Here is a 12,209-nt window from a genome sequence, read left to right as displayed (position 1 = left end):
GTCACCCTCCCTACTCCTGAGTGACCTTAGCTGGTCCTGTCTCTCTCTGGGCCTCAGTCTCCCAGTCTGCATACTGGAGGTGGAGGGCATTGGGCTACTTGATTGTTGAGAAAATTGCAGCCTTCACATCATAAAATCTGGAGGGTTTGGGAACACGGCCAGACTGGTAAAGCTAGCCTTCCAAACCTGGTCTACTGGTTTAAGCACAGCCCAGAAGAATCCCTGAGCCTCCCTCAAACATGTAACTGCTTGTTTATGCTGGGTTTGGGAGCAGAGGTTGGGGCAGAGCCTACAGAGGTGATGCTGAGTCTGTGACTTTTAGGAAATGATTCAAGTCCAAGTGGTGCCGCTGTCACTTTCTTTGGTGACCTGGCCAGAATTTATGCCTCCAAGCTCTAGGGCCAGCTCTGGCCTGACCATTCCAGCCACAAGAAAAAGGAATGAAAAAGTGGTCAGACAGGGGCAGAGATATGCATCATAGTCTGGATGGAAAAACCCCTTTTAATGAAATATAAAGGACTCTGAACCCTGTAAGCCGGAAGTGACGGACACAAATACACAAATACAGGAGTATGTCCATCCAAGGACCTGTAGCATTGTCTGTAGCTGTGAAAGGTCAACAGCAATCCCGTGTCCCACATTAGGGGCCGAGTAAGAAAATTATGTGTATTTCAACAATACAGGATTCTCTGCAACCATTAAATTGTATCATGAACAAGCCTTGAAAATATTATGCTGAGTGAAATGAGCCAGAGACAAAAGTACAAATACTGTATGACTGTACTTATACGAGGTACTCTGAGGACTCAGAGTCGTAAAGACAGGAAGTAGGAATGGCAGTCACGGAGGCTGGGGAGTGTGGGGAGCAGGGAGTTGTTGGGGGTTTTGTTTACTTTGGTGGGGATAGAGTTTCAGTGTGGGGAAGTGAACGTGTTCTAGAGATAGATCACAGTGCTAGCCACGCAACACTGTGCGTGTGCTCCGGGCCTCCGAAGAGGGCATCTAGAATTGGTTAAAATGGTAAATTTTATGTCGTGTCTCTTTTACCACAATTAAAATATATATAAAGAGTGTGATTGGCATATTTATTTTCAAATGAAAAAATAATGTTAGAGAATAATACTATTCAATCTGCTGTAAACAAAATAAGGTGGTTGCGTGTGTGTGTGTACAAATATGTTTCAAAGTTTCCAGAGGAAAATTTGGAAGAAGCTGTGCCAGGGTTATCTCCAAATAACCAGACTGGGGCTGGGGGTAGATGGCAGCTTCCTTCACTTTTTATTTCATGTGCTTCTCTATTCCTGAAATTCATTAGTACTAAGTGTTTACTTCTTTGTGTAATTTTAAAAAGCAATAATAGAGAATAGCGATGCTGCTGCTGTCGCCGCCGTGTTGCAGCTGAACGAGGTCGGTCATCGGGTGTGGTGGGAGCCCCCAGCCACCGCAGCCCCACCGCCGTACCACCAGCAAGGAGAACATGGTCTGTCCCACGTTGAAGCCGTGCCGCCAGTTGTGGTAGGTGATCCTGCGGTAGCCCTTGCTCAGGGAATACATGAACCGCACCAGCGCCTGCAAACCCGTGCACATCGGTAAGTCAGCCTGTACCTGCCGGGCATCCTGCGCGCTGCGCCGGAAGGCAGGAACTCACCACAGATGCAACAATGTTGTGCAAACCCTTCGCAAATGGCTAACCCCTGTGGTAGTGGACCTTATGAAATCAGGTGGATGAGAGTCACTCCACTTATTTCACCAAATGAATTTCATCAGTGATGCCCAAACTGTGCCCCAGGGAGCTACTGGCCTGGGAGAAGCTAACATGAATTTTGCAGAGAAAGAAAACAAAAGGGGTCTTTAAATCAGTGGTTCTCGAACTTGAAGGCACATCAGAGTCACCCAGTGGGCTTGTTAGAACACAGTTGTGATTCATTAGAACTGGGAGAGAGTCAGAGAGAGAGAGAGAAAATCTGCATTTCTGATATATTCTAAGGTTGTGCTGATGTAGCTTAGGGTAACACTTTGCATTGAACAGACCTGGGAAATTCTGCAAAAATACACCTCCACCTTCTTTGTCCATCTCCATCCTGCTAGTCTGACAGTTAGAAATTCTGCAGGAAAAAATCCTCTTTAAACTGATTCGATCCACATTTCCCACCCTTCTTTGACCATAAGACCCTCTTTTTGCATTCCATGTGCTCACAGCCTCCAGAACCCAGTGCCTGAGAACCTACCTCAAGAAGCTAATGCACCCAAAATGCCACAGTGCAAAGGAACTGTGTGTTTCTTTTTTGATAAATGACTCCTGTGTGCAACAGGGCTAATGCTTTCAATCCTGAAAGCCAAAGGCATATTCTTTTTAAGTATTGATTAAGTTTAAGTTTACAGATTGCATTTTAAAAGGGAGAAAAGCAAGCAAGCAAGAAGCTTGGACCCTACCTCCTGGGGAATGTGAAATTTATCCACCACTTTGAGCTCATAATACATCTGTATCCCACATTTCACCAGCTCCAGTTCTGTCAGGGGCAAGTCGCTGAAGTGGAATTTGTTAATTTCATATTTCTCTGCATCTGGAAGCTCTTCTTGCTGTGCAAAGATCAGAGTCAAATGGTTAAGGCAAAGGGAGTGCCCCTGGGTCTCTCCATGTCTCCCCTCAGGCCCTGTGTTGGGCCTGGGAGTGCTGGGAGGACCAAGGCAGAGCGGGAAGGGTTACTCTTTGCAGAGACCCCCCCTCCCCACACACACCATGCTCTGGAGGGCACTCTGTGCTCATTCTGTGTCAGGGCCAGTGCTCACCAGGATCTCAGCCAGCTCCTCTTCCTCGCACTCCCACGGCTCCTTCCCATACACCTCTCTGGTTTTCTACACAACGTAGCAAAGGAAAAAAACAGTTAATGTGCTACATCTAAGATCTAAATATGCCTTCCTGTTCACATTTTTATTGTTCTCCTTCCTCTAAAGCCCTTGCAACAGAACCACAAACTCAGAGAAGTTGCTCAGATAAGCAAATTCAAGGTCATGGGCTTTGGAACTGGCAGCCAAATTGAGCTCTGCCACTTATGAGCAGGGTTATTGAATGCCTCTAATCCTCCATGACCTTACCTATAAAGTGGGGTTAATAAAAGTACTTAGCTGGTGGATTAAAACTAGATTATGCAAGGTCGTATTATAAAATCCTGTATACAACTGAATGAAATCTGACATGAACATAAATCAGTGCAGTGCTTGGCACATTGTAAGCACTAGAATTAAGTAATATTATTGTTGGCATTGTTGTTATTATTGACTGAGGGTCAAGAGGCCTTGCTCAAGGCCCTGGTTCCTCCTCTTGCTTCTGTGTGACTTGAGGCAAGTTCCCTCCCTCTCTGGGCCCATTCTCCTGTGTACCAAAGGAGAGGAGAACCTGGCCCCAGGCACTTGTTTTTGATTTCTTGACCCAGAGGATAGTCTATTAACTTTTAACTGCTCCACTGAGGCTAGGCCTCCACAGGGTTCACGGGTTCATTTTTTGGCTGAAATTATGGACAGAGACAAGCAAACCATTTATCCAGACTTGACTTTTTCCCCTTTCAGTGCATCAGTTACTGTGATGAAAGGGTCAAATTTGTTGGGATATCTCTCCAGCTTAAGAAATCACATCTGAAAACACTGTGCATGTTGTTTCAACTTGCGAGGCCTCTAAGCAAAGTTTTAGGAACTCAACTAGACATCATATCCAATTCCACTTCACTAACTCAGCTTACTTCTAAATTCTTGGTCTCTTTGAGACCCAAATCCCAAGAACAATGAATCACTAATTCTCTCAAATCTTGTTCAATTTCTCACACCAAATAGGACTCTCCTCTATAGTATCCCTGACATATAATTATCCAGCCTCTGCTTGGATACTTCTCTTTGGGGGGGGGGTCACTACCTTGTGAGGGAGCCCATTTGTAAGCATGGTAGAGAATTTGCTCATAATCCTCATAGAGTGAGACCAATTTAACCAACTGGATGATTCCAGGATAAGTTACTCCCCCATTCTGGGCCTCAATTTCTTCATTTCTACAATGGAAATAGAAATCTTTACATTGTCCACCTTACTGGGCCACTGTAAGTATCAAACAATATAGAGTGAAATTGCCTTCTAAACTGTAAAGTAATGGTATTATGTGACGGCTCCCTACTAACATCTACCTCCCTCTTTGCTCACTAAGCTTCTCTCTGACCTGACTGGCTCTTCTAAATCAGCCGACCCCATGGAGAGAGTCTGAGAAACTGCCTGCTGTCCACAGGTCAGTCTGATAGAGCTTTCTCTCCACAGAGGTTGTGTTTGGATGACTCCATCCAAGGTGCCAAGTCAGCCCTGAGCACAGTGAAAAATGGAGCTTCTAGAGCTGGTGAGCCAAGGTCTGGCCCCAAGACTGAAATAACCCCTCATGGGACAAATGTCCCCAGGCCACACAGAGCAGCCATTATGTACAACCCTCTGGCACTTGTCGCTCCATCTATCCGTCCGTCCCACCAGAGGGCCTGGAACACCCTGTGCAGAGCAGGGGAGCAGAGCAGTGAACAAGCTTGCCCTCATCTCTTGGGGTTTTAAGTCCCACCTAACTCTGGCACGCCTCCAGGGCAAAGTCTCCACTAGAGAAGGAACAAGAAAAGAACATGACCCACCAGAATTTTCTGGATTTCTTCATTGTCACACTTCACATGATATTTTACCATGTCCTGGAAAATATCCTTCCTGTTTTCAAGTTTGTTCATTGACTCATAGGTGTCAGGATTTAAGACGGACCAGCCTAGGAACTGAGTCAAAGACTGAAGAAAAAGAAAAAAAGAGAGAGAGAGAAAAAAGAAGAAATTAATTAATTAATTAAGAAAGAAAGAAATTAAGGATCATAGGCAGAACAGCCAGGTTCGATCCCACTTCTGTAACTTTGGGCAAGACTCTCTGAGCCTCCGTTTTCTCAGCTATAAACTGGGTTTGATAAGCCACGCACTGCCCTTCTCAAAGAGATGTTATGGTGGTAAAATAATGCATGGAAATGCACTTTCAGTAAAGCACTAACTTACATGAACCATCATTCATGTGTATAAAAATGTCACAAAAGGAAATGTGTTGTGTGTATGTGGGGACAGGCGGTAGACAGGAACTCTGTACCTTTTGCTCTCAATTTTGCTGTGAACCTGAAGCTGCTCTAAAAGATAAAGTTTATTACCTTTTCAAAAAGGGAATGTGGATTTCTCTGACAATATGTGGCAGTGCAGAAGTGAGGGCACAGAAGGGGGTCCTGGAAGGGAGTAAAAGTAACATTGACGAGGCGAGCTCCCCACCCTCCACAGGACAGGGCAGCAGTACCCTGGGGTCCTCACCACGCAGCTCCAGAAGCCATGCTTATAGCAAGCTGGCTCTGAATCTCAACATCAGAAGTCCTCCCTGCAAACTGTACCTCCATGAGGGTCTCATCCATTTCATCAAAGGGTTTCCCGTCTTTGCGATTGTAAAACGTGGCCACCCCAACAATTTCTTCCTTCTTGTTCACAATGGGCATAGAAAGGACATTTTTAATCATCCATCCAGATTCGTCCAGAGGCTCTTTCTACAAGAGAAGAACCAGAAAGGGTTTCCTTGAGTGCTGGGCCGCAGGGGCAACTGTGGCGAACTTTACACTGCATCATGACCTTGATTGGATGAGGTGACAGCAAGCGCACAGACCTTGCTGGATTTCACATGGTTTCAACCACCAAGCAAATGTCATGAGCCCGTAGCCAATCTGATTGCGGCTCCTTAAGCCAATCGTCAGATTGTTTTCATTCCTAAAATGTCAGGGCCGTTATATGCCGGGCTGTGCATTGTGCTGGAGATAGAATGATGTGCACAGATAGTTCAGGGCTCAGTGTTTCTGATACAGGCACTGACCACAAGTGACTGGCCTAGAAGGAGCTATGTTGGAGGTTCTCGTAACTTTGAATTAATTAAGTAGATAGAAACCTGTGCCTTTGCCTCTCAATCTGACTTTCTGTATTACTTTGGCATGTCATTGCATCTCCCGGGCCTGTATAGGCTCATGTATATGCCGCAGTCCAGCCGCAGCAGGGTCCAGGGGTTCCTGAAAGGTGCGTAAGGCGTCAGTGATGGGTAACAGATGACAACATGCCCAAAGGACAGTGAAGCTCTGTTCCGTTTATTGCAAGTACAAGCAGGTTTTTATATTTTCATTTTTGGTAGTGATTAACATTTGCAGGTGCATAGCATGATCAGTTTAGCAGAAAAAATCAACACAAAGGTAACCAGGAAAAGTACAAGAATTTCCATAGTTTCAGTTATGTTAAACAAAAGTTGTTTTGACCAGGAGAACCATTAATCAGACAATTTGAACTAGCTCTATATGCAGAGTTTGAATGTCTTATTGTTTATTAAAGGTCTTAGAATTTGACATGGGGCAAAAAGGTACGCTAGACCGAGCAGAGGTTAGGAAACTCATTATAAGCCTTTGTGATGTCTAACTTACCTATCTATCCTTTTCTGTCTAAAATGTTTCTCTGTGTACTATAAACTCTGACTCTCTAGTAACTGTTTCTATGTGTTTAATAGCTAACCAGCTTCTCTTATTTCTTTGGCAGTTTAATTGATATATATTCCTATTCAAGGTAAAGGAGGGGCTGTTACTCCAACAACTTTTAGACATACAGGGACTTTGTTCTCTGGTCAAGAAATTATTTTATACAACTTCATTGGAATTATGCTAATCAATGAACCTGAAATACAAGTGTCTAACAATCCCACCACCTTTTGATCACCAAAACAAACATGTAAGGAGAGGTAGACAGGAAATCCAGCCACAGTTGCCTCTGCCTTGCAGATGCATCTTAACCGTCCTGACCTTGTCAAGGGCCGCTGCTGGCCGGCTCCCGACAGGTAGAGATGGGGACTGTAGTAAGAGAATGTGCCTCGTGGAGCCAATGAGGAAGTAGAGGTGAAATTTCTTGGTCGATCAAAGGTGCCCCTTGTGATTCACTTCTCATCTGTATGAGCCTCACTTTCTTCACTTATAAAATGGGAATCACTAGACTATATAGTTTCTAGACTCTGCCCACTGATTCATCAAACATTTATTTACCAAACATTTTACAATGTGCTGAGCTAGAAGGAACTGAGCTAGAAGCTGGGGAAACCAAGGCAAGTAAGGCACAGACGGTTCCCTCAGGTAGCTCACAATCCGAAAGGTAAATGAGCAATTACACTCCATGTGGGAGGTTCTTTATGGTGCTGAGGGAGCCGAGAAGGAAAGAAAGTCAAGGAAGGCTTCTTGGATTTGGAGACTCTTCTGGCTCAAAAGTTTTAAGATTCTTAAGGTGGTGAGATGATGGTTGTTATTAAGTAACACTGGAACCCAGTACCTCGTGGGAGAGTGTCCCAGGGGAATAGAGAACATCCCCAGAGAGCTCAGGGCTGTGGTCAGGAAATGAATTTAAGACCTGCCTTCCCCCAACTCTTAACCTAGACTTCAGAAAATTCCATGATGAGGAAACAGATTATATTGAAAGTGAAATGGGAAAACATTAAAGATTTTGAAGCAGGGAAGTTACCTGGTATAACCTATGTTTAAAAAAAATCATTCATGCTACTTTATGGAGGATAAGTGGGAGGGAAAAGACTAGAATGTAAAAACAAGATTAAATTTGATTTACTAATGTTGGTAAACTGTAATTCATGGGATGACTTGCGTAAAGACCAAGCGCTGTTGTGGTTACAATCAGGGTAACAACTTTTGGCAGGAGTTTAGGCTGGTCACACTGATATGGTCAAAATCATGGCACAAGACATGCAATTTTAACTTTGGAAGTATGTTCTCCCCAAGCTCTTTTATAATGGTCTTTTTTAAAAGATTTTAATTATTTATTTTTAGAGAGAGGGGCAGGGAGGGAGAAAGAGAAGGAAAGAAACATCAGTGTGGGGTTGCCTCTCCTATGCCCCCTGCTGGGGACCTGGCCCAAACCAGGCAGGTGACCCTTTGGTTCACAGGCCAGCACTCAGCCCACTGAGCCACACCAGCCAGGGCTCACAATGTTCTTTAAGGAGTAAAAAATAATTTGCTAATTTTCTTGGCCCTGTTTTTGTTCCTTTCCCTTGTAATTACTTCCTGGTTGTTGGTGACTTGTTTTTCTTATGCCTAGTATGGGAAACCCAAATACTGAGAGGACACCTAGAGCTAAAGAAGTCAAAAAAGATAAGTCCCAACATTTAACCAAAAGAAGATAATATTTTACTGGGAGAAATTACTCTAAAAGCAAAGGAGGGTTCATAAAAGATGAGGGCAGATACACTGACAGAGAGAAACATTCCTTGGCGTGGCCTTCAGGCCCTGCAAGATCTGACCACACCCCCGCCCCCATCTGCGCTCCGCCTCCTCCTCTCCCCATCATTCTCTCTCTTGCTCAGCTCCCCTGGCCTATCTAGTTTCTCCTAGTAAGGCTTCTCTTTCTTGAAACCTTTCCTTTCTTTACTGTCGAACATAATTTCTCAGGGACACACTCCTTGATTCTTCTCTGATGAAGTCAGCCCCGCCCCTGTCCCGAGAGATTTCCTCCTCGGTCCCTAGGAGTTGTAGACCGCTCTGCCTAGTTCTAGGAATTATAACTCTACGCCCTGTGGCTAAGGAGGAGTCAGTGACCTCTGGAATGCGAGCCACAGGAGACAAGGCTCGTCTCTGGTAGCAAATGCTGCCTCAGTTTTCTCTCCCTGCCCCCAAAGCATGGTCGGGAGTCCATGATGGGCAAGACCCCTCACAGTGGGGGGCAACCTAGGCCAGACATGACCACTTGGGAGGCCATTATGGAAGGACTAGGGGGGGCCTGCAACAAAGAGCAATGAACTCTTGCCCCCCCACCTCCCCATCCCCTACCCCTCCACCCCCAGGTTTGACATAGCCCGAGTCCCCATATTCTCTGGGAGAAGCACTTCCTGGCTCTAATCCCCTTAAGCCTGAATACCTGTTCCAGAGAGGTGCAGCTCCTTGCCTTGCTAGAGTGTGTCCTGGGGAAAATCTGGCATCACAAAGAATTCCTGAAAAACCTGTGAAATCTGCTCTGCTAAGAGTACTTTCATTCATATGTTAAGGGTTTGAGCAGGAAACTCTAAAACTCTCTTCCTGACAGACTCCGACTCAGACTATCTACTGTTTGATCCTTGCTGCCCTGTGTTCCTGTGTATTACAACCCAATAAAAGCCCCTGTAGGAAGGGGCTTGAGGCCTTTTTTTCTCAGAGAAACTGGCTGCTCCTGGCCTTTTTTCCCCTGAGAAAATGGCCACTGATCGAGGCCTTTTTCCTCTGGGAAACTGGCCACCTCTCTTCACCAAGCAGATCACATCATCTCAGTCATGTTTACTCTCATCCGTGGCACACAGGGGGCACTTGTGAGGAAAGTCGCCCGCACACCTAGGCCCTTCTCCTGACCAGCTTCTTTCCCTAAATGATCAGAGCTCCCTGGAGACAAAGACCTCACCGGTCTGGTCCACCGCTGTACCCAGGGCAGCACTGTGTCTATATGCCTGGCACAGAGGCTACCCTTCACAAACATCTGTGGAAAAGACAAATACAATCTCCCTGGAATACTCCCCAATATTTCACGAAAATGCCAAGGAGGCAGAGATGATATTCGGCCAGGGAAAACGGAGTAAAGCTTTATCAAATTTCATAGCAGCTGAGGCAGTCGTTGAAGGGCGGGGGCTTGGGGCAGAACATGATGGGTAGGGGGAGACCAGCCCACGCAGAGGTCCTCCAGCCAGAGCACAAAGGGTGTGGATGTTAAACCTGAATGAGACCTTGGAATCTGCCAAAGTAACTCCCTTTTCTTACCTCCACAGGCACATGACATTTTCCCCCATTCATGCAGTCACTTGGTTGAAACTGCTTCCCAATAAAATAGATGTATTCTAATCCTCTCTTGGGGAAGAAAATAACAGGTGACCAAATAGAGAAAATAAAAATGTCTCACCTGGAATTCGAAAAAGTCCTCTGCGGGTGCATTCATGATGTTGCAAATCTGAAAGCCATGAAGGGGAATAAGGGAATAAGGGGAATAAGGCATTAGACTTGACCAGGTGCTGGGCAAAGCGATGCGTGTGTTTCAGAAACACTGCATCCTGGCCCATGGTGTTCACAGACCTTTCATCAGGTAGACACGCTAGAGGTGGTTGAGAATTATTAACTGAGGCTACTGGGCAGAAAAGCTACCTTAGAAATGCTACTTCTTAGCATTTGCTTTGCTCTCAAGTCATTCCCAAGCTTTGAAAAGGTAAAGACTATAATTTGTCATCTTTAAGAGCTATATAGTATCCTGCTTTGTTACCTCCCTTGGGCATAGTTGGGCTGTGTCCTATGTTTTGTTTTTATTAATATAAATAATGCTACTCCAAGCATCTCTAAATCAATTACACTTGGGTTCCATTTTGTTTGTTTTGTCAGGAAAGAGTTTTTCCTTGGGGTATAAACTGCAAAATGGAATAAAAAGTGTGTGGCTCTTCTGTACACAGCCAATCCCTCTCCTGGAACTGGACCATCTTGCCCAACCACGCAGAGGCCCTTACCTGGTCCCTCTGGACCCCGCCCTGGGGCTGTGGTGTGCGGCGGTGTGTTGTGTGCACTGCACAAAGGCATATGGCCGAGGGGGTGACTGGGAGTTGAAATCCTGTCTGGTCTCGACTTGCAGAGCCAAGCTCCTAGCCTTTCTCTTTTGGGCTATTGAGAAGGGACAGCTTTTTCTAGTTCTTAAAAAGACGCCATATGGGCTTGCAGTGATCCTGCCTGTCCCAATGGGCCTGACCTTCCTGTGGTCTCAGAGGCTGAGCTGTCCCTGTTCTTTGAGAACTGCCCACCCACGGCACCATCCCTCTGGCCTCTCCTTGGACCACTTCTGCCGGTTGTCACCATTCTCTCCTGATCTCTGCCCTCTCCAGGGGCTCTGTCCCTCCGCCAAGAGCACGCTCGAGTCTTTCCCATCTTTGATGGCGGAATCCTCCCTTGAGCCACCATGGTCCCCATTACCGCCCCCCAGACTTACTCCCCTTTCTCTCGCAGGCTCTACCTCCTCACTTCCCACCCACATCTCAGCAGACTACATGCTGGCTTCTCTCTTCACCTTGACACCAAATCTGCTCCCAATGGGCATGCTGATGTCCTTCTAATTGCCAGATCCAACCAGGTTCTGTTCTCATCCCACAGATCACTTTTATTGCATTTGGTTGTCTCCCTTGTTGAAACTATTTACTTCCTTGGTTTCCATTTTACTTTCTATGCTCTCCTGGGTCTTCAGACACCTCTGAAACCTCCTTCTGTTTCTGCGTGTGCCTGGGGGATGACACCGGGGAAACTAGGTTCAAATACAGGGGGGATGTGCAGCTAATAGACGTGACCCTTCTCTCTGGAGCAGGGGATGCTGTCACTCCACCCTTGACCTGAGGGGGTGGGGCACAGTGGGAGACAGAGCATCTGAGCTCTGCTATCCGTGGTACGGTATGGCCAGGTATAGGGCAGAGATGAGGGGATAGGGGTGGCAGCCAAGTCTCTGGTATGAGAGGTTGAGATTTAGTCTGTGGTGAGCCCTGAAGACCAGCCAGTCATGACTTTGTCCCTGACACATGCATAAGTATCCTTATTGGCCAGTGAGACTATGTACCTATCCATCTACAGGTTCTTTCCGTGTATCTCATGTCTTCTCAACTGTCAATTTTCTGTTCTTCTCCTTGGACCAACCCTCAAGTGAATAGAAAAATTGGAGAATCTGGCTTTTAGACATCCACACTTCTCAACATTTCGTCCACTCTCTTGATATGAACTCTTTTTACTCTTCCACCTGATTTAAAACTCTCCCCTTCAAAGTTGTTGTGTTACTCACCAGGCCGTTTTGGGCAACATAAGTGGGGAGACCACTGACTAGAGCCCAGTGGTCAGGAGGCGGATTCCTGTAAAGGCCAAGGACAAATGGTAACTTTTGTTGTAGGGACAGTTGGACTGCAAACTTGAATCTGGGTCTTTGCTCTCCCTCCCCTATCTGGCGGCTCCCAGCAGCTGCTTTCACTCATCACTATACTAGAACGAGTCCCAGATCTTCACTAAGCATCTTAATGTCCAAATTTAGATACTGGGGCAAGAGTGAAACTACATTCTACTCATTGCAACCTGAGTTTGACTAGCCAGCAAAAGCAAAACTTTCATTCAATAGATTGTTAT

At 45.9% G+C, this 12,209-nt stretch overlaps 1 protein-coding gene across 5 annotated transcripts in view; it reads right to left on the bottom strand.

Moving 5' to 3' along the window:
- Window positions 1–12,209, bottom strand: part of PDE6A (phosphodiesterase 6A) — a 52,092-nt gene that overhangs the window by 17,749 nt on the left and 22,134 nt on the right. For all 5 annotated transcript variants that reach the window (XR_005084769.2, XR_008391769.1, XM_037161901.2 and 2 more), the window contains exons 7-13: window positions 11,875–11,941; window positions 9,976–10,023; window positions 5,427–5,576; window positions 4,651–4,794; window positions 2,791–2,856; window positions 2,434–2,580; window positions 1,462–1,569 (exon numbers count right to left, since the gene is read on the bottom strand). Coding sequence is in view for 3 of the 5 variants with exons in the window: in XM_037161901.2 (XP_037017796.2) it covers window positions 1,462–1,569; window positions 2,434–2,580; window positions 2,791–2,856; window positions 4,651–4,794; window positions 5,427–5,576; window positions 9,976–10,023; window positions 11,875–11,941 (730 nt within the window). In the remaining 2 variants the exon portion in view is untranslated. The remainder of the gene's footprint in view (window positions 1–1,461; window positions 1,570–2,433; window positions 2,581–2,790; window positions 2,857–4,650; window positions 4,795–5,426; window positions 5,577–9,975; window positions 10,024–11,874; window positions 11,942–12,209) is intronic.

This window comes from Artibeus jamaicensis, unplaced genomic scaffold, assembly GCF_021234435.1.
Source record: "Artibeus jamaicensis isolate MK-2021 breed Jamaican fruit bat unplaced genomic scaffold, CSHL_Jam_final contig_432, whole genome shotgun sequence".
Lineage (NCBI taxonomy): Eukaryota > Metazoa > Chordata > Mammalia > Chiroptera > Phyllostomidae > Artibeus > Artibeus jamaicensis.
The sequence above is the reverse complement of the archived record's forward strand: the minus strand, read 5'-3'. Positions and strand labels throughout refer to the sequence as shown.